General features: G+C 40.4%; 4 protein-coding genes across 8 annotated transcripts; 2 read left to right on the top strand and 2 right to left on the bottom strand.

Annotated features, from left to right (window-relative positions):
* Nucleotides 1-23: 23 nt before the first annotated feature.
* wdr82 (WD repeat domain 82) lies at nt 24-4,000 on the bottom strand. The gene is made up of 9 exons (XM_022207997.2): nt 3,642-4,000; nt 2,641-2,738; nt 1,993-2,059; nt 1,792-1,891; nt 1,557-1,673; nt 1,311-1,466; nt 1,013-1,082; nt 682-824; nt 24-229 (listed from the first exon to the last, which is right to left on the bottom strand). Exons 1-9 carry the CDS (start codon nt 3,800-3,802, stop codon nt 200-202), a joined length of 942 nt encoding a protein of 313 aa, XP_022063689.1. The 5' UTR covers nt 3,803-4,000; the 3' UTR covers nt 24-199.
* A 79-nt stretch (nt 4,001-4,079) lies between these two features.
* glyctk (glycerate kinase) lies at nt 4,080-9,932 on the top strand. Of its 3 annotated transcripts, none has more exons than XM_022207994.2 (6): nt 4,080-4,185; nt 4,332-4,418; nt 7,808-8,194; nt 8,282-8,433; nt 8,518-8,693; nt 8,788-9,932. In XM_022207994.2, the coding sequence occupies exons 3-6, from the start codon at nt 7,839-7,841 to the stop codon at nt 9,676-9,678; spliced, it is 1,575 nt and encodes a 524-aa protein (XP_022063686.1). In that variant the 5' UTR covers nt 4,080-4,185; nt 4,332-4,418; nt 7,808-7,838; the 3' UTR covers nt 9,679-9,932. The 3 variants fall into 3 exon arrangements, with proteins under 3 accessions (XP_022063686.1, XP_022063685.1, XP_022063683.1); XM_022207993.2 differs by having other exon boundaries at nt 4,082-4,173; XM_022207991.2 differs by lacking the exons at nt 4,080-4,185; nt 4,332-4,418 and adding an exon at nt 6,571-7,288.
* An 873-nt stretch (nt 9,933-10,805) lies between these two features.
* tcta (T cell leukemia translocation altered) lies at nt 10,806-12,889 on the bottom strand. Its single transcript, XM_022207999.2, has 3 exons — nt 12,509-12,889; nt 12,372-12,423; nt 10,806-11,770 (listed from the first exon to the last, which is right to left on the bottom strand). The coding sequence occupies exons 1-3, from the start codon at nt 12,717-12,719 to the stop codon at nt 11,728-11,730; spliced, it is 306 nt and encodes a 101-aa protein (XP_022063691.1). The 5' UTR covers nt 12,720-12,889; the 3' UTR covers nt 10,806-11,727.
* A 1,497-nt stretch (nt 12,890-14,386) lies between these two features.
* On the top strand, nt 14,387-19,853 carry mon1bb (MON1 secretory trafficking family member Bb). Of its 3 annotated transcripts, none has more exons than XM_022208001.2 (6): nt 14,387-14,543; nt 15,098-15,192; nt 15,344-15,883; nt 16,359-17,151; nt 17,646-17,793; nt 18,274-19,853. In XM_022208001.2, exons 2-6 carry the CDS (start codon nt 15,114-15,116, stop codon nt 18,499-18,501), a joined length of 1,788 nt encoding a protein of 595 aa, XP_022063693.1. In that variant the 5' UTR covers nt 14,387-14,543; nt 15,098-15,113; the 3' UTR covers nt 18,502-19,853. The 3 variants fall into 3 exon arrangements, with proteins under 3 accessions (XP_022063693.1, XP_022063692.1, XP_051804795.1); XM_022208000.2 differs by having other exon boundaries at nt 15,287-15,883; XM_051948835.1 differs by lacking the exon at nt 14,387-14,543 and having other exon boundaries at nt 15,270-15,883.
* Nucleotides 19,854-20,302: the final 449 nt, after the last annotated feature.

Below are 20,302 nucleotides of genomic sequence, written 5' to 3'. Positions count from 1 at the left end.
AAAATTAAGTCAAAACCAACATCTTACAGAGAAACAGTTTAATGTTAAATAGAAATATAAAAAAACAATAGAAAAGTGATCTATTTCTGTGAACTCCTTATTTACAATTTCGTTTAGATTTGCTCCACACTCTCTGTGATATCCGCAGAGATCCGACCGTCCCGCCCCCTGCTGGTACCTCTGCTTCACTCTCCTGCCATCACTCGTCGATGGTGGGCAGCCAGAATGCCTGAAAGACAAAATATGGTGACACTTGAATACGTGCGCATGTATGCAGTCCACAGTATTGAACAACCGTCCAATATTTATCATAAATAAATGGATCAAAGTATTTTCCTTAACTACTGCCAGATGTTTTTATTAGATACAAATCAGCTGCATACAACTTACTTCCGTGCTGCCTTTTTCTTCATTTGTCTTAAACTGTTGGTTGCCAAAATGCACTAATCACACGTCTACTCGTGTCACTGTACAACTCCTACAGTCACTCAGACACAGCGTACAGGTGAATGAAGTGCATGCAGTTTTAGGCTGAAGTGTGAAGCAACACATTAACCAACTAAAATCCAGTTTACTTGCCACACACACCTCTTTTATCAGTGCTCGACTCCCTAAAGACAACTAAGATGGTGAAAGACTTAGGAATGAACTTCCTCAATCCACACCGCCACCCACACTCACCATGTTGGAGCAGGCACTCGCAAACGTCATGAACTTGGGGTTGAACTGTAGGCAGGTGATCGGGCCTGTGTGCTTCCCGTCTAATAAAGCCACCTTCATGCCACTTTCTGCGTTCCACACGTGGATCTTCCCGTCCTCAGAGCCTGAAATATATTAACAAACATTTGTTTAAAAAGTGCAACATGATGATGCTATATTCGTTTGTCCATAATCCTGACTGTGTATTCTCATTTGCCCAAACAGTCACAATGTAGCTTATGATCCTAAAATAAAATAATGTACAATGTATTTTCAGTATTAGGGCAACCGGAAGACAGAAAGGTTAACTTACCGATCATAACAAACTGAGAATCAGGAGTAAATGAAGCCTCCAGTGTCACACCTTTACTGTTGTTATAGCCCTGTGTGTAAATGAAGACCAGTGTCATTGAGCTGGTATTTTGTGTAAATAAAATCTGAAACTTCAAGTTAGACATATAACATCAATAATCAGTTTTTGAAAATTTTGGTCTTTAAATCTGACTATGAGGAACAGATCATTTCTTTTAAATTTTCACAGACTCATGTTATCACAAGAAACATAATATAAATATTTCTAGACTTTGAAAGCCCAATAGTTGGTGTCTTACCCCAAACGAATGTAGTACAGCACCCTTAAAAGCATCTAAAATGCGAAGGGCTCCACCATTAGTAGAGAGAAGAATGAGTTTTCCATCATTGCTAAACTTGAGTCCCGTCCACTCACATGTTCGATCATACTGAAGCTTGAAGGTTGCAAAGGGACCCTGTGGACAATAGAGATATTCAAGTTATTTTACATCCATGAACAATTTGCCTAATATACCATTCTATCTCTCACATATGACCCCTCTTACCTTGTCAAATGATCGCAGATCATAAAGTTTAACCATCTCTGAATTTATTCCAGCAGCAAAAATGAGGCCCTCTGGATCAAAGGAACACACCGGTTTCCCCTGCAGGTGCATCAGACCCTAAAATTTATCGAAGACAAGAGAAGGTCATTATCGTTTATACAAATCCACACCAATGCAATGATAAAAATTATATACTAGTACAACATCAATGAGAGCAGAAAGCAAAGCTACTTACCTGACAGTTAGGTGACCGCAAATCCCATAATCTGATAGTTTTATCTAATGAACCAGAAATAAATGTGTCATCCACAGGAGACATGGAGAGCGACGTCACTCTGGTTACAACAAAAAAAAAAAACACAAATAATGTGAGGACACAGTGACTTCTAACAAGTAGTAAATAAAATCAACTAATTATCATGAGTCCAGTTGTCACCTTTTGTTATGTCCAGGAAAGTAGCGGATGTATTTGTTGTCATGGAGGGACAGGTACCGGATAGTATCTTAAAGAAAAGGAGCAACACCATTAAACTGTGGACACTATTGCCATGCCATGCATTAAACACAAACAGCAGCAGCAAAAAACAAGCAAGCATTCATGTGTAAAGTTGTTTACATGCAGGTCAGATGAGTAGACTCAACCGTGGGCAAGGCAGTCACTTGTACAGTTAGCTCCTGTATGGGGCAGAATCACAGACCCTCAAACTGTACAAACAACTACCTCAGACCAAAGTGAGCAGTGGGAAGTTGACAGCAGCCGTCCGCAGGCGTATGACATCTGTCTGCAGCGACCACTGGAAAATATCTCTACAGTCCAACCAGTAAAATGCATCACGATGCCGATAGAATAAACATGTTAAAAAAACATTATTGCAGAAATTAGGATTTTTCTAATATTGCAATATTGCAACGCCATTATGAATGACTTTCACTACTAAACACTATCACATCTCTACATTAGATCAAGTCATAAAAATAACACATTATCCAACAACTTCTTCAACATGCCAACTAATCATCTTCAACACAAACTTATTCTTGCTACATCACCAAACTGCCAGCAAGTATTAGTTCATCAACATACCATCGATTTTGTTGGAACTGTAGACCACAGTGTTTGCAGCATGTGTGTACCTGATCAGATCCACTCCATATTTTTTACTGTAGAGGGTTCTCTTGGGTCTGCAATAAATAAGATTACACAAAGAGAAAAAAGATCAGTTCAGAAAATTATTTATTTAGCCTCCACAAGCCAATTGACTAAAATACAAACACATAGCATTTACACACTTAACCAGAAGTTTTAAGCTTTTCTGGCATGTGAAGTGCCAATCGTTAGACACTTATGCGAGTGCTGGAATTTTATTATGAGCATGTGTTACTTTAGCCTGTAAATCAGATAAATTACTACAAAAGAAAGGCAAGGCTGTAACCAACAAGTACATGTATGATTGGATACTTTTATGACATGCTAATTAAGTGTTTGACCTACATAAAATCAGAAATATATATCTAACCACTTTCAAATTGCTTGTGTTGTGAATCCAACACAATCTCCTTGAGATATTAAGTGTACAATGGTCTGAAAATGTGACAGCATGTCCTCATACTTGTTAAGTTGGAATCAACAAATGTTCTATCATTTTAGCTGTAAAGTGATTAACAAATCATCAAAATGTAAAATGACTTGCGATTCATTTTTGCATTGGTTAGGCCTATAATGTAACATGGCTGGCAGAATAGTTGTGGGAAAGTTATTTTTATAAGTTAGAAGTTCTTTTAATCCAACTTAAGGTTTTAATCAACTCAAACGTACAAAATACGAATGTAACCGCCTTCCAAAAATTAAGGCATTCTTCAAATGATGATAGTCGCAAAGCACATCATTGACTAGTAAAAACTTAACACACGAGAAAGTTAGAGAATCAATGTTTCAGTTGCTCAGAAAGTGCATACACACAGACATTTTAAATCTCATAAAATCGCTGCTGAACACTAACGCAGTGCACTAGGCCTCGCTAGCTAGCAGAGCAAGCAGCTAACGTCAAAAACAGTAATAGTAAAATCAACATAATCCGCTCTTACTTTCCCTCTTGGCAGTCGTACAACACTAACGAATCGTCGTCGCTACTGGAAATAATAGTTTCTCCGTTTGAACTGAAGTCGAAGCAATTAATTTTGTCTGAGTTTTCTCGAAACACTTTAGCAACCCTGAAGCTCCGCAGCACATTGTCCGTTAGCTTCATGATGGCCTGTCTGTGTGTGAGGGGAACCGGGCCCTCGTTTCACTTTAAAAAGCCTCACAGATATCACGTATGCCAACTCCGTCGGACTTATGAGCTACAGCGGAGCTAAAAGTTAATTTTAAAGAATTATGCAGTTCAAAAACAGCGACGAAATCCCGCCTGTGATACTTTTTTTTTCTCTCCGCAGCAGTGAGGAGGGAGGGAAACGCACCGCCGTCGGTTACGCGCATATTCATCACCTGACACGCGCATTGGGTCGAAAAACACGCGATTTGATAAGAAGTTATCGCGATACTTGCCTACTGCTAGTACCGTAAACATAGACGGAATAGTGTTATTAATCGATACAAAAACCCTGCGCAGTAAAGGAAGTAAGGAATAAAGTAATGTTTATTTTTTTATCTGTCACCTGCAGCCTTCTGAACTGGATTAATTTACTGTTTGAAACATGTTTAACAAAGTGTAACTGTTGTCTGGTCGAATCCACCAGCACCTTCTCCGCTTTTCACCTGCGTGTGTTTACTGACAGCTTCTAGGCTTTGCTCCAGGCAGCGAACTGAACGCAGGAGAAGTAAAGAAGAAAATAACAGCAGGTGCTATGTCCTCTCAGTCTGAGGTAGGAACCAACTTTAACTTCTCTGTTTGCAGCTCATGTGTTTTTGCTGAACGTCGTGAGTAGGATTTTAACTGTAATGGCATGGAAGTATGGAACAGAAAAATCCCCAAGTGGAAATGCAGTTGTGACAGCAGCAAAGCACAACGAGTAAAGTGACCACCACCTCAATGCAAATAAGAAAATAGAAAATATACTAATTAAAAAGTGCACAATAAAGTGTATAATATACTATGGTTAAAAATGCATTTAACTGAAAAAAATCACTATAGAGTGTCAAATGCTAACAGTAAAACTACACAGTGAATGAGGAAACTAAAGTCCTGTAAACAAATATGGTATGATACAAAGTAATAAAAACTAATTAAATGGATTTATTGGTTTCATTTATTCCCAAATATCAAGCAGCCTAATCAAACATGTTTATTTTAGTTCTGTCCATTTATTAAATGTATAGTTTAGAAGTGAGTGAATAATTTCCAGTTGTAGGACCTCTAAATAAGCTGACAAGGAGAGTGTTTTGCATTATGATTAAACAAAAAAGATACTTTGGAGAGACTATATTGAAAATACAGGCCCCAGTGTAGAAACTCAATGCAAAGTGCATCCAACTGTGATGGCTGACACAAGTTAGAGTACACCTGTGATTTCCAATTAGCCTAATTGCATTAACATGGTTATAACATGACCTGTGACAGCAGAACTCCCTCAATTTTGGACATATGTTCTGTGTCTGTCTGCATCATGGTTCCACATGGAACAGAAGTTCCAGGGGAATTTCAAAATGTAATTGTGCAATTAGCAAAGAAATAATACTGGAAGATTGCTGAACAATAAAAAATCTGTGGAAACACAGTTGCAGCAGGAATCAGGAGGTAGAGAACATGCCATAGTGCCAATAACCAGTGGTCATCCTGCTAAAATTATGGAATTGACAGTGTGCTACCTTCACGACCTACCTACACTTTTGGGGTGTTTTAAAGAGGAACACAGAGTAATCCCAAATGTCAAGAAGTTCTGAGTTGGTATACACAAAGTACTGAACGAAAGCTTTGAATCTCAGTAATGAAGACACAGTGACTTCTGCTGCATTAAGTTCCCACTGTGTGGTCTATAATTTTAATATAGTAAACAGTTATTTGAAATTTTACACAACAGCAAATGCCCTACTGTTCACATTAGAAATAATGCAAATATTGAGAGGCAATGAATATTAAAGTACTTTATCTCAGACTTTCTCAGTGATTTCCAGCATCATCCACAGTAACCTTAAATGGCGTTAAATATTAAAACAAGTGGTTGGAAAATTCAAACACTGTCCTTCAGTGAAAATTTGAGATACTTGTACTTTACCCAAGTCTTTTCTGTTCATGAAAATTTCTACTGGTCTACATTTCAGAGGGAAATATTGTACTTTGCACTTCCTTTATGTAACAGCTTTAGTTACTAGTTAACTTTACAAATCTGCCAAACATGTGAATAGCCAATGAAATCTGATGTTTTACTACTATTTAAAGTCCTCAACGTTTCATACAAATACAGCCAAAATGACTGAATTAATCAGTTGATTGACAGAAGATTATTTGGCAACTATTTTACTAAACATTTAATTCATTGTTTTAATTTTAAAATAGATTTCATCTTTCCAGCTTCGCAAATGTGAAGGTTTGCTGCTTTTTGCTTTAGTTATTTTAGTAATTCTAATTATTTATAGGTTTGGACAAACTCAGGCATTGTGAAGGTGTCACTTTTGGACTCCGAGGAGTTATGATCACTATTTTCAAATATTTTCACAAGCCACATAATCTATATTTAAAGGCGAAAATAGAAGGAGATCAGTCCACACTAAAACAGTCATTAGTTGCAGTCTTGTACAAAAATAGTTTGAAATGAGTTCCACCTCATACATGAGCAACATTAAAATCCTGCTTTGCATGAAGAATAATAATATAATAATGATGTAACTTGTAACTGTACACTACTCGCAGCTGACATTATTCTGCCTTAAGTAGTTTTACTATTAACATTTTAAGTGTATTTTCTTGGTCATATTTACATATTTTTGCTTATCTAACAAAATAATTACAAGACTTTTACTTGTAACAGTGTGGTTTCAGTATTTTTACATAAATACAGGAACTCCACCAATGCTTACAGATCAATGCTCTGTGTCTTCCAATAATAATTTACACAACTGTAATTTTTGTCTTTTATCGTCTTATTAATGGAAAATTCTCATTGGAAAATTCTCAACATGTAGGCGCAATGACAACAGATTCGTTACACTGTTCATGGCGCTGCATGTGGGCAAATGCATATAAAAAAACAACAAGACTGACTTGAATTATCTTGCACGACTGAAACAAAGTTTTGAATCTCCAACATTTTGCATTAAAAATAATTTGCTTTTACGACTCACCTGACATTTTCACTAGTCAGACTATCATAAGCAAACAAAGCACATCTATTTTTACATGCTTCATTGACAAATTTGGCTTTTCAATTCCGCGACTGCATCAACATTTAGTTGTGTACCCGTTAAATGACACTTCAGCCGAAATGGCTCCAAAGTTGGCCAGATGCTGTGCTCATCATTTCATTTGGCTGAACTGAGTTGACTTTTGATATCACTTGGCCATCATTCAAAAAAATCATCAAAAAATGCACAGCTGAAGACACAGATTCAGAGCTGGGTGGTCAGTGCTTTCATGTGGCCTGTGATCCTTTCAAGTCAATCATTAAACACAGGGTACACAACTCCAGTCAGTGTCCGGTCAGATTTTTGCAACGCTGCCTCACTGCTGAGCTGGAGCACACTGAGCAGCTTTCCACAAGAATCCACGGGTTTCATATCCTGTTGGCAGCTTTTACAGGTAGGCAGCCTCATGAGAAAGCACAGTTTTAAAGCAAAATGTCATTGCAAAATTTCGATGATGAAGGCAGTTTTGTTGGTGAGAATTTGGTTGATATAGACACAAAATAAGCAAAAGACTGTGCATCTTCCAGCAGGTAATACTTGAGAAAATGTTCCTTCATGTGGGTAAGATAGGGATAAAACAGCTCCACTCACCATTAAACCCTGATTTAATCATGTGCAAGATATTTGCTCAGCTACTAATCAGAGCAATGACTGAACACAGCCTTAAATTTGAGTCCACACTGTCTTCCACAGAGATTACTTTTGAGGTTAGCACATGATATACTGAATAACTGTATATGCAGTTAAACCTTTGCAAGACAGAAGTGGCCAACAGCCACCAAATCATTTCTAAATTACTCTAAAATATCACATTGTCCTTTTCATCTGCTTATTGTGGTTGTGCTACATGTATGCATGTAATGTGATTTTATGCTGTCTTTATAAACTATGACTCAAATTTTTATTCCCTCAGGAAGTTTCTGCTCAGATCCACTGAACTGTCAATGGCCCGCGTTCTTTCCCTGTTCCGGCCTCTGCCTCTTCTGGCCCTCGTGGGCAGGAGAAAACCTGCATTGTGCAAAATGTCAATGGACTCACGGGCACGTGAAGTGTTTGCAGCTGCCGTGGAGGCTGTGCAGCCAGACACTGTGGTCCGGCAAAGCATCGAGCGCAAAGAGGACTCAGTCATTATTGATGGTCACAAATTCACACTCAAACACAACCTGCACCTGGTGGGCTTTGGGAAAGCCGTGCTGGGAATGGCTGCTGAGGCGGAGAGGATCGTGGGTGATCATTTAGTAAAAGGAGTCATAAGCGTGCCTCATGGGATTCAGCAGACGTTGCAGCAGCACAGGAAAGGGTAAACAGCAATACCAGAAACAAACAAGTTAACAAATTATCTAGAAAATAAGATTAAGCATAATAGAATTTCTTGCTTCCGTCACAGCCATCTGCTGTTAAAAGAAAACAGTCGCATCAAAGTAATGGAAGGCGCTAAACACAACTTGCCTGACGCTGACGCCCAGAATGCAGCTGAAGGGATCAGGCAGTTAGCCAGTGAGCTAACAGAGAAAGACTTGCTGCTCGTACTCATTTCAGGTGACAGTTTGACTTATTACGTATCCTTATAGCTAAATACAATAAAAGGTAAATTTTAACACGAGGTGGTTCATCTGTGTCAAGGTGGAGGCTCCGCACTGCTACCTGCACCAATCCCACCAATCTCACTGCAAGAGAAACTGGATGTGACTCGCAAACTTGCAGCTGCTGGTGCCACTATTCAAGAGCTGAACACTGTTCGTCGCGCCCTTTCTGTCTTAAAGGGTGGAGGTCTTGCACATCATGCTCACCCCGCGCAGGTAATTGACCTATATTTTTTAAACACCTATTTATTGAAAAGAAGTCATTCAAGTTTATTGCTCAAGTATCACTCCTGTTATCACTTCTTTACAGGTGGTTGCCCTGATCCTGTCCGATGTGATTGGGGATCCACTCGATTTGATAGCTAGTGGCCCCACAGTAAAGAGCAAAGTTTGGCCTGAGGAAGTTTTGTCCATCCTTGAACATTACAAGCTATTGGACTCTCTACCAGCATCAGTAAAGGATGTTCTTGGAAGACCAGGGCCCCGGTGGAAAGAGAATAAGGATGAATCTGATTCACCAGCACACGTTCTCAATGCCGTCATTGGCTCTAACAGCGTTGCTCTTAAGTGTGCAGGTCGCCGTGCTCGAGAGCTCGGCTTCCGGCCTGTTGTGCTTTCACCAGGAGTGTGTGGCGATGTGAAGTCTGTCTCTAGGCTTTATGGCCTTCTGGCCCGCTTCGCCAGCTCTCGAGAAGAACCTCCTCCTGAGATTGCTGCTGAGCTGCTGAGGCTTGGGCCAGAAGTCGGTGTAGAGACCTGGGATCTCTGCCGTACCATGCAGGTCTTGGATGAAATGCGCACAGAGGGATGGGGTGCCACGTGTCTGTTAGCCGGAGGTGAGCCCACTGTGGAGCTGACAGGCAAAGGTCGAGGTGGTCGAAACCAGGAGCTGGCTCTGCGAGTGGGACTTGAGCTGGGAAGTCTGAATCTCCCACCTAATGGTCCCGTCTTCCTGAGTGGTGGCACTGACGGTCAGGACGGACCCACTGAAGCAGCAGGGGCTATTACTGATGGAGGCTTGTGTGATGAAGCACGATCGCAGGGGTTGGACATCGACAACTTCCTTATCAACAATGATTCCTACACGTTTTTGTCTCGTCTTTCTGCTGGCAAACGTTTACTTGTACCTGGCCTAACCTGCACCAATGTAATGGATGTGCACATGCTACTTATTCCAGCAGTACCCATTAATATTAAATAATTCCAAAGCACACCAAATCAAATAATCTAATGGACTGGGACAGATTCTTCCAGCCCTGGTGCTGGTCTCCCCAGCATCTTAAAGGTGTCTAAAAGATGGTGATGATTTGTTGTTCAGTTCATCTGAAAAGGACTATGTGCATCATTTCAAACTTGTGTGAACACACAGCAGTACGTTGTCTTGTACTGCAGAGCTGTCTTTGCCATTATGATAGTAATACAAGTTTTAACAGCTCATAAAAAGGATCAAACACCTGTTTGGACCCTTTCATGTTTCATTATGTTTTTAAAAATCACAGTGGATTTAATAAGCTTTTAATACATGACTGAAAAATACTGTCAAAATGGGGGGAAAAAATGTGTGCTCATATTCCTCAAGTAAAGACCCATCTTTGGCAACACTGCAACATCATTAGGTTGATTTCATCATTCCATTAACATCACACTTTGTTTGCCAGTTGATCCTTGTGAAACTGTCTTAAGTGCTTTTGAAAGCCACTTTCAAGTCCTTTAAATCACAAACTGGACTGAGATGTTGACATTGAACTGGCTCCTCCAGGACACGAACATAATACATTTCTAAACAGTTTTTGGCTTTTTCTTGCAGAATGCAGCAGGTCTCTTCCAAGATTTAATACTGTTATTTGCAACACAAGTTTCCCACAATTTACCAACTTGCTTCATGTTTGAGGCTGGAGGGGTTCTGCTTATTTGCAGTATAGCCAATATGGTGTGACAGTAACAGTCCAGCTACTGCACTGCCTTCATTACTTTTCAATACTTTTAGAGTATACTTACATCCTTGCCTTATTAAGAATGCTGTCATTTTTGCCAAGAAATTGATTAAACTGCTTTTGGCCATTTAAAGGTCCACTGTGTAGCATTTAGTGGCATCTAGTGGTGACATTGCAGATTGTAACCAAGTGCAAACAACTTGTCTCAACCACCTCTTCTCAGCCTTTAGAAGAACATACAGATACTGCTAAAACTGTGAAAGGTGCTACTGGAGCCAGTGTCGGTTTGTCTGTTCTGGTTTTCTGTAGAAACATGGGTCTATCCCTCTAAAGATATAAAGAAGTCACAGCAACTCAACCACTCATCAAATGATTATACACTCAAAAAACGATGTAAGATAGGAATATTTTATTTCATTTCTGCAAATAGATTAACCTAAATCCCACACATTAGTCCTTTAATGTGTGGAATTTAGGTGAATCATTGTAAATGGGGTGAATGTACTTAACATTGCGGTATATGTTTGTTCTTAGTTTTGATCAATTTGTAAACAATTATCATCACTGGCACAGGAGGTTACTGTAAGTCAACATTTAAAACAATCAGACATGAAAAAGTTAAAGAGGATGGATATTTTTGACTGACACTGCAAGCACACAACGCTTCCTACATGAGAAACAAGTGAGGAATCAAAAATATGTAAGATGTGAACTGCTTTTCATGTGTCTGTTTTCCAAAGGGCCATGCACATTATTCATTAAGTAACAGTGTTAAAAATGACCCTGTCTACTGCAAAGTATTACTCGTATCAGTACTTAGGCACGTACACAGCACTCAGTCACTCACTCCTGTTGTTGCAAGTCAGTCTTACCATTAAATAATCTGTCTCCCAGATCCTGTGTCTGAACATGAAAAATACAGTAATTTGTCCTTCCATAAACCATTTACATCAAGTGTTTCTCGTGTATGGTCCCACAATTGAAAATTTAATGTCTGTCATCAAACCCAGCCCGCCTAATTCACATGCAAACCCAGGAATATTTTTCACTTTTCTAATGAACCCACTTAAAGTAAAAAAGTGGACCATTTGATCAACCAAACATCAGTTTAGTTTTTTTAATGCAGAATAAGATTCTGCTCAGCATGATACTGTTGATATGAATAAAAAGTCATGTTTCAGTGAGGGATTGGCAGACGGTAAGGCCATCCTGAGACAGTCTTCTTTGCACTGAAGGCAAAAACTTGCATCTAATGTTTCTGGGAGATGCAAATTGTCCAGCCCTCACTTGGATTAAGTCCAAAGATCGATGTCCTGTTAATCCCGATGAGTCTTCAGGGTGTCTCCTGCTCGACTTTCCCTACAAGGACAACACAATGTCATTACTGACCAAAACAATAACAGAAAAAGGTAACAGTAATTGCATTTAAGTATGATTAAACATCTATAAAACTATTACGCACTTTATACTCCACCATCATCACTGATACAGATTTGGAAATAATTATTTGACCACTGTGATCATTGTTTTCTTTCTATTTTGCTTTATAACTGCATTTTCTTCCTGATTTATAATAGACAGCTGATTTGCTGATTCCAAACCAGTTAGCAGTGTCTCTCTCACTGTACGCCTCTTAGCTAAGCACTGGGATGGATGTCTTCTCCTCAGATTACAATTCTCTGCTATTAAACATTGCTGAGTGATGCTGTTAGTTTGGACTACCTGTTAACTTTACATATACGGATTATGCATAATGGTGGCATAATGTTGTAGCTTTAGCTGAGATAGTTTTAATACAATACATCCATTCAATTCTGCAACAAAGACTCAACTAACAATTAGAAAGGAGACTATATAAGATCCAAGGTGCAACTTCTGCACTAATACTGACTGTAGTTTTTTGGGAGAGTGTAGGGTGGGTAGACTACCTGAGTAAATGACCATATAATGGGACACCTACCATCCACTGAGGTGAGGAGCTGTATCAGGTGTGCCTCCGTTCTGTCCAGTCCCTGAACAGCAACACACAGAAATCAGGCTAACGTGACTAGCATGGGTTTAGCAAGTCCTGGCCTGATAAGGACGAATCAAACTCACCTTGTCGATAATACATATCGTTCACTGTGTTCCCGTAGACTTTCCACGCAAAGTGAATTCCGATGAGGCTGACAATTAACCAGCTGAGTAGGATTTTGAATATAGAGACTCTCATGTCGTTGGCGAGCCAGTCGTCCACAAACTCGGAGATAAACGACAGGCAGCTGTCAGCGATGCGGGACAAAAACTCAAAATCCCAAGGCTCCTCCATGGTGTCCGGCTATCCAGCTAACTCGAAATGAATTTGGTGAATTTTTTTGACCGCTGGAGAGTTTAAAAATCATCACTTTGGCTTGGTGGTGTTATCCTGCTCCCCATCTCTACCGTTACGATGTTTATGTGAACAGGTTTGAGAAGTCGGAAATGACGTAAGTACGCAGACGTCCTTCCTCACAACGTACGCAGCCACCAAAGTAACGTTCAATTTCTGCTTGAGCTAAACCATAAATTTTATTATTTCTCTGCTATATTAATTCAGTGTCTCCTATATATCAAATGATTTAGCATATGGCATGGAATGCTACTGCCAGCCTGGAATAGCAAAGTAGTTCCCCCAACTGGTGTGAAGCAATCCAGCACCGCCGAGAAAGGCGTGAAGTGAGCAAGCGCTCGTATTTAGTGGAGCCTGTGTATGCTTGACATTACGGTAATATAGAACTGCGGGAAATCTGCTAGTTTCCACAGACTCATTCCACCTCAGTCTTGTACTAGACCTCAACAGGAAGACCCCCACTCAAATTTGGGGTCAATCTGATGTGCCATTTCAAAATAAAAGCCCTCTAAAATCCACATATCTATAGTATATTATTGCAAAATTATGATTCATTTTACAGGAAATCTGCAAGTTTCCACAGACTCATTCCACTTCAGTCTTGTAGTCGTCCACTCCAGGAAGACTCCCACTCAATTTGGGGTCAATCTGATTTGGCATTTCAAAATAAAATGCCTTTAAAAACTTCATATCTATAGTATATTATTGCAAAATTATGATTCATATTACAGGAAAACTGCTAGTTCCCACAGACTCATTCCACCTCAGTCTTGTAGTAGACCACCCCAGGAAGACCCCCACTCAATTTGGGGTCGATTTGATGTGGCATTTCAAAATAAAAGCCTTCTAAAATCCACATATCTATAGTATATTATTGAAGAGTTATACACAGGCTCCACTAAATACGAGCGCTTGCTCACTTCACGCCTTTCTCGGTGGTGCTGGATTGCTTCACACCAGTTTCCCCCATTAGTAAACTAAATTCGCTGTCTTTATTTAAATTGTTGGAATCAAAATTCGATGTTGCTTTCCTACATGTCACCCAGAAGCGAGCTCCGTCTATAAATGTATTTTATGTGATCGTACGGGCATGTCTTGTGTGGCCGAAATGCTTACAAAAATCCTGCATTTAAACGCACACTGCTTTGTTCCGCTGTACTTCTCCGTTCTATCAAACCAGATTGCACCGGTGGCGTCTAGAAATAATTTAAATGTTGGTTTAGCCCTCCAGAAACATCGTATCGTTCCGGACATGCATTACACCCCTTATAGGTCACGAAAAATTGGGTGAAAAAGGGCAGTTTACTGGAGAACAGTAACGTTTTTGCTGCTCTCTCTCGAGTCACTATGCTAAGCTACATAGCTAATGTTTACTCTGGAAAAGCAGGCGACTCTTCCTGTTCACAGTTTTATTGCATAGGTCAATGCAATGCACATTTGTAGTGTCGCCTATCAAGATCCTGCAATGACGGAACATGCCGCATATTTCGCTTACCTAGCTACAAATTACCCAGCTAAAACACTTTACGCAGTGCTTTACGTTGCAGTACGGATCGTACCCTGTGGGGGCGGGACCAGCCGGAGCCACCCAGCAACCTGATTGGTCAGCCGGACTTGTCATCCGCGATTCCGGATGTCTGCTGTGGTAAGAGGAAAATTTGTTTTCTGCCTCTCATCCTTGACAGCTTGTGTGCAACGGGGCTGCCGATGAAAGTTAATGTAGCAAATTAGGTATTTAACCCAACGTCTCGACGGAACTAAAGCGTAAGTATCATTCAATGTGTTTATCTTTCCAATTTTAGACGACCGCGGCTTTCTGCATGAGCACTGTTAAGCCAAGGCCATGAAATTGATCTGTGTGTCGCTTGCTAGCAGGTAGGGTTAGCCATGTAACTCCAGTCAACATATACTGAGTGGCACCGGAATTTACAGTCAAACATTTATTACAATAGACATGTAAGCTTTCTTCGACGTGTACGAATTAGCAGACACCCTATCGTTAGCCGCTTAACTATCTTAAGTTGGTATTAAACAAGCGTTAGTTCCTTTGCTCTGTCGGTAAACTATTAATTTGCTTGTTTGTCTGTAGTGTAATACTCGGCAGACGGCTAGAAGCTATAATCAGGTTTAAATTCCACAGCCTGTTTATTATCTTTGAGTTGTAATTCTTCCCTAATCATGTGATCTGTTCACTGGTCCAGTGTGAGTGCTCCTATTCATAAAAGACTCGAGATGCATCATGTCTCAATGTTCAGCTTCAATCACTAAAATGCAGTAGTCATAATGCTGTTTGTTGATAATTGTTTTTGTTTTTCCAGTGATTGGGATGTTATCATGGAGAGAGCCAATCACCAAGAAGGAGAGGCACTGGGAGTGAAGATTTGTGATCCCCCATCTGAGAGCAATCCAATTGGTAAATAACAGATATATTCCTACATTAAAACTATTCTCATCTCAGTCTTCATTTTCATCATTCATTTCATAATTTAGTTTTGTTTTAATTTTAGCTGACACGTTGGCGACTTCTCTCTCCCTCTTGGGGAATCACATGTTTCCTGATCCAGTGGAGAGAAACGACAGCACCACTGTTAACAGAGATGAGCCTGCGACTTCGCAGCCATCAGATGTTACAGCAGAGGAACCCAGCGTGGATGCGGACCCCCCTTCTAACCAGTTAATGAAGCTAGAGAGCGAGGAGACAGAAAACTCTGAGCGTCAGAACGTTGTGTGTGCTCAGCCAGCTGACAGAGAGACTGAGGATGCTGCTGCTGACAATGACAAGAGTGACTCTGGCGAGTTTGTTGTTGCAATGCTGGCCAAGGCCAAGCTGGAGGAACAAGGTATTGGTGTGAAGGGGCGATCTTCTCCATTGTTGGAGGCAGGAACCCAAGAATCTCCTACATTTACATCTCATCGTGATGAGGATGTTACAGCTGACAGCTGGCGGCAGCACAGGAAGCACGTTTTTGTGCTAAGTGAAGCTGGCAAGCCCATTTATTCCCGATACGGCAGTGAAGAGGCTCTGTCATCTACAATGGGAGTCATGATGGCGCTGGTGTCGTTTGTCCAAAGTGGAGATAATATCATCCGCTCAGTTTATTCAGGTGAGTGTATTGGGCCTCAGTTGTGATGCAAATGTAACAGATTTTATCTGTGCTTATTTTTTGTGACGTAGCTTTTGCGGCATTGTTGTTTGTATCCATTTGGTTTACACGTGACCTGACATTTTTTGGAGGCGTGAATAAGAGCAAGGGCAGCAAGAACCAGTATTTGTGACCACCTCTGGCATGCTGTAGAGTTAATTATTGACAAATTGCAAAACATGCTCCTCTACAGAGAACAGTGTCTGAAATACAATGAGCACTGACAAGCCCATGTATTTAGTATTGCTTTACATTGACTTTGTAGTTATTTGACATTGATATATTTACATTCATTATCCGTACTCTCTTCCTTGTCCACAAGATGTCAGATATTCTTGAGCCCAGAGCCATAAAGTATCGCTTTAAGCAGACATTTATTGTTGCTTCCAGTATTATTTGTCCAACTTTTTCCCTCGTTTTGTCTCCCTTCTTTTAGAGGAGCACACTGTGGTGTTTTTACAGAAAGGGCCTCTGGTGCTGGTGTGTGTTTCCAGCAGCCGCCAGTCTGAGCAGCAGCTGCGTGGAGAGCTCATGTACGTGTACTATCAGATCATCAGCATGCTCACCCAGGCCAGCATATCCCGCATCTTTGAACACAAGAAAAACTATGACCTGAGGAGACTCCTAGCAGGCTCAGAGAAGATCCTCGACGGCCTCCTCAATCTGGTGGATTCGGACCCCAGCTTCCTGCTGGCAGCAGTGCACTGCTTGCCTCTAGCTTCCTCTCTCAGGGACTCTCTCAGCCAGATCCTGCAGAAAGCAATCACACCCAATCTGGTTTTCTCCATCCTCATCGCCAAGAACCAATTACTAACTATCGTCCAAGAAAAGACTGTCATTGAGGACACAAGGCTGGAGCCAGCTGACGTTCACCTTCTGCTCAACCTCATTGGAGCCTCCTCTGCCTTTCAGGCCGGGGAGATCTGGACTCCTATCTGCCTCCCACTCTTTAATCCTGACTGTTACTTTTATGCATACATTTCTTACCTGGACCCTCCAGATTGCACTGTTTGTCTGCTGCTGCTCTCGACAGACAAGGAGGCTTTCTATGCTGTGGCCGAGTGCAAGAGGAAGATAGAGGAGGCCATGGTGGCTCAGAACTCCCTGAGCCTCATCGCTAAAGCTCAGTCGTACAGCGTGAGCCAGGTGGGAGTTTCAGACCTCAGACACTTCATGTACAAGCCTTTTGATGTGCCAGACAACTTCCGCCAGCTCACTCAGTTCACCAGGTGTGTGTGTGTCTTTGTTTGTTTATTGTCGATGTCATGCAACCACAGGAGGGCTATAAGAACCTAGTTTTTGTATTAACAAAAAACAAATGTGTTCCCCAATTGTAGAGTTGCATCTTTATTGTTCTTAAAAAATATTAGTGATCTGACAGTTCATTAAGAGTGAATGCAAAAGCCAATTTACTCTATGGAAGACATCCAGCTGTGTTTAATTAAAAAGCTAAACTGGAAGCATAAAGTTCATCATGCAACTAATCCTACATCTTTACGTTTATTATTGTTATTCCATTTACATATCATTCAGAAAATTGCTACACAGAGAAAAAGTTTCCCTCCCACTAACGTGGATGTCATGTTCTGTCTTCTGACAGTGCAGTTTTGTCCTGTCACTGTCTCAAATTATGTTTGTTATTTACTAATTTTGTGTCTGAGTATTTTTGCCCTTTTCATGGATTCTACTTGTCTGACATGTTAAAATTTGTTGCTACATGTAGCCCAGAGATGGAGGCACCGTACAGCAGCGAAGAGGAGAAAATGCGACTCCTGGATCTGTATCGCTACATGCACAGCCGCATCCACAGCACCTCACGACCCCTCAAGCTCATCTACCACGTCGCCGAGAGGGAAACTCTGCTAGCCTGGGTATGTGGCTTTGTTTGTGGTCACATTCTCGTTGTTCCCATGTGTAACTTATGAATACTGTCACCGAATAGATCAATAGCATTCTCACATCTGTCTGCTCAGTGTGAAGCTGGAGCAAAGAGGCAGTTAGCTTAGCACAAAGCCTGTTAAGAAAGGACAGCGGCTATTCCCGTTACCTATAGAAGGACTGTTTCTTAGTAGAGTGACTGTACATATATAATCTGTTAATTAGTGAGCTTTAAAGAAGGTGGAACGTGGATTTCTTTTGTGCACAGAGCCTCCTGTGTTCAGTTGTTATGCTAAGCTCGCAGCTTGTCTAGCCTTGTAGTTAATGAATAATGATGACATGTAGAGATCTTTTCATCTAACTTAGCAAGAAAGTGAGTGTATTTACCAATATGTGTGACTTTCCTGTAATCAAAACTGTGACAGATTGTTTCACGTCCTCATTGTACATGTCCGTTTTCCTCTTCACTTTAGGTTACGAGCAAATTTGAGTTGTACACCTGCTTCAGCCCTCTGGTTACAAAGGCCTGTGCAATTACAGCCATCACTAAGCTTCTAAGATGGATTAAAAAGGAGGAGGACCGTCTCTTCATCAGATACCCCCCGAAATATTCAACCACTCCAAACCCCAGCAAGAGCTCCCGAGGTGGCAAATCTGACCAGCAAGACTCCACAGATAATGGCTTCTTATCTCTTCTATAGGACTCTGTTAGCACTCCTATAGCGGCTCTGCCTCATCCAACAATAGTTTTACACTGGTTACAAGATATTTTTGAATCCTCTTTTGACACTTGTTGGACTTGTCAGACATTGACTACTGGAATCAAACACTACGTTTTACACTATTTAAGAAGGACTAATCTATTTGAAACTAGTATTAATTCCTTTACCTTAACAAGAAAGCATGTCATCACATTGCTGCTTTCAAACAGAAACAGTCAGGGCAAAACAGCATTAGTACGTTTTAAATTGAACTGTGGTACAGCATAATTGCAATGATATTTAAATGTTTTTATATTGTTTTATTACAGCAACAAGAGAAAAAAAATTCCTTACAGACAGTGAATGTATCACACAGACAGCAGTTCATTCATTGTCTTTTTGGAGAAAAATTAACTTAAACTACCTTTCTGTAACTAGATCACACAAGTACTTATTCGTTTCATCACACAAACCCGAATCAATGTAACAAAACCCGATATGCAAGTATGTTGTGTTTTGGGGATTAGTATAAACTGGAATAACGACAATGTGGACTGCCAGAAGAGGGATGGGCCAGCGTGTGTCATACATACCACGAACAAACAGTCGTCTGTGAATCTGAAGATCGCTCATCCCTGTGAAGGAACTGAATAACATGGCGCTGTTTCATATCCCACTGATGTTTCTACTCAAATTAAAACGAGGTGTCAGCTTTCAGTCATGTCACAGTTTGTGCAGGAGACAAGTGAGACATCCCAGCCTTTACATGATTCTTGTCACTGTTGGTGTTTTGTTAAAAGAAGTCAAACCTGCATCATCTGTTAAGATGAGAAGATGCCACTAAGCTGATGCAATGTTTGTTTGTTTTTTGCTGAAGATACTTCTAGTATGATTATCACCTGAAACCTAATGTAGTGACTTCAGGTGACTTATCTTTTTGGAGAATAGTTTTGTAAAGATGGTCTATAAACAGTAGCCTCATCCTTGTGTCCTTTGAGGAATCCCCTGTCAATTCCAGTATGTCTGTAGTATTATGAAATAAATACCAGGTTGCACAAATCCACAGTTGTCCTAATTAAGTAGAGATATGGTGATTTTTTTTTTGAGAAATAGAAAAGTAATATCAAGCATCAGCTGATTTTTGTGGTTCAGTTATTTCTCAGTTTCTTGGAAAGTATGACCTAATTTGGTACTAATTAAAGGAAAAGCAAAGGCTTCCAGCCTGCGTAGATGTAAAGTCAGCGCACAGCAGGTGAGCTGAACATGCAATTATGAGAGGTTTATCTGCAAGCAAGCATTCTGTTCAAAAAGCAAGAATAAAGGTTCAGTAATAAAGATAAAATATTTGGGTATTTGGTTTCAGCTGAGTTGTTCTTTGGAAGAAGAATATAATGACTGGCGTCACTGGAAAAGGGTGAATAATGCACCCATTAAAAAGAAGCAGACATTTCACTATGCATGTTATTGGTCAGTGTCATTAACAGGATCCATCAGGGACTGATCGTGACCTGAAGGTTTTTGTCGAACCAGCGCCTTAAAACAACTTAGCATCATAGAAGCTAATACACACAAAAATATAAATGCAACATAAAGTCTTTCTATTGTTTTTAACATGGGGAAATTAGTATATGACATTCCAACATACAGTATCTCTATAAAAGAATGTCATGAAGCAATCAAATATGCACGATATTGGAACTGATAATAGGGAGATTAGAGTGGGGTCACAGACCAGATATCACAAATCAGTAACATTTGCGACAGATAGAATTAATGAGGTAGTTGAAGCTGACTTGTGCCT

The sequence above is a fragment of the Acanthochromis polyacanthus genome, chromosome 5 (assembly GCF_021347895.1).
Source record: "Acanthochromis polyacanthus isolate Apoly-LR-REF ecotype Palm Island chromosome 5, KAUST_Apoly_ChrSc, whole genome shotgun sequence".
Lineage (NCBI taxonomy): Eukaryota > Metazoa > Chordata > Actinopteri > Pomacentridae > Acanthochromis > Acanthochromis polyacanthus.
This window is presented reverse-complemented; position numbering and strand designations above follow the sequence as displayed.

Excerpts from the sequence above, each read along its gene's own strand:
- glyctk (XM_022207994.2), top strand. The coding sequence starts at position 7,839 with ATGGCCCGCGTTCTTTCCCTGTTCCGGCCTCTGCCTCTTCTGGCCCTC. Across the intron at positions 8,195-8,281 it reads TTGCAGCAGCACAGGAAAGG|CCATCTGCTGTTAAAAGAAA; the intron begins GTAAACAGCAAT and ends CTTCCGTCACAG. Across the intron at positions 8,694-8,787 it reads ATCATGCTCACCCCGCGCAG|GTGGTTGCCCTGATCCTGTC; the intron begins GTAATTGACCTA and ends ACTTCTTTACAG.
- tcta (XM_022207999.2), bottom strand. The coding sequence starts at position 12,719 with ATGGAGGAGCCTTGGGATTTTGAGTTTTTGTCCCGCATCGCTGACAGC. Across the intron at positions 12,424-12,508 it reads CGATATGTATTATCGACAAG|GGACTGGACAGAACGGAGGC; the intron begins GTGAGTTTGATT and ends GTTGCTGTTCAG. Across the intron at positions 11,771-12,371 it reads GCTCCTCACCTCAGTGGATG|GGAAAGTCGAGCAGGAGACA; the intron begins GTAGGTGTCCCA and ends TTGTCCTTGTAG.
- mon1bb (XM_022208000.2), top strand. The coding sequence starts at position 15,114 with ATGGAGAGAGCCAATCACCAAGAAGGAGAGGCACTGGGAGTGAAGATT. Across the intron at positions 15,193-15,286 it reads ATCTGAGAGCAATCCAATTG|CTGACACGTTGGCGACTTCT; the intron begins GTAAATAACAGA and ends TTTTAATTTTAG. Across the intron at positions 17,152-17,645 it reads CAGCTCACTCAGTTCACCAG|CCCAGAGATGGAGGCACCGT; the intron begins GTGTGTGTGTGT and ends TGCTACATGTAG.
- wdr82 (XM_022207997.2), bottom strand. The coding sequence starts at position 3,802 with ATGAAGCTAACGGACAATGTGCTGCGGAGCTTCAGGGTTGCTAAAGTG. Across the intron at positions 1,892-1,992 it reads TTTCCTGGACATAACAAAAG|AGTGACGTCGCTCTCCATGT; the intron begins GTGACAACTGGA and ends TGTTGTAACCAG. Across the intron at positions 1,674-1,791 it reads TGCGGTCACCTAACTGTCAG|GGTCTGATGCACCTGCAGGG; the intron begins GTAAGTAGCTTT and ends GATAAATTTTAG.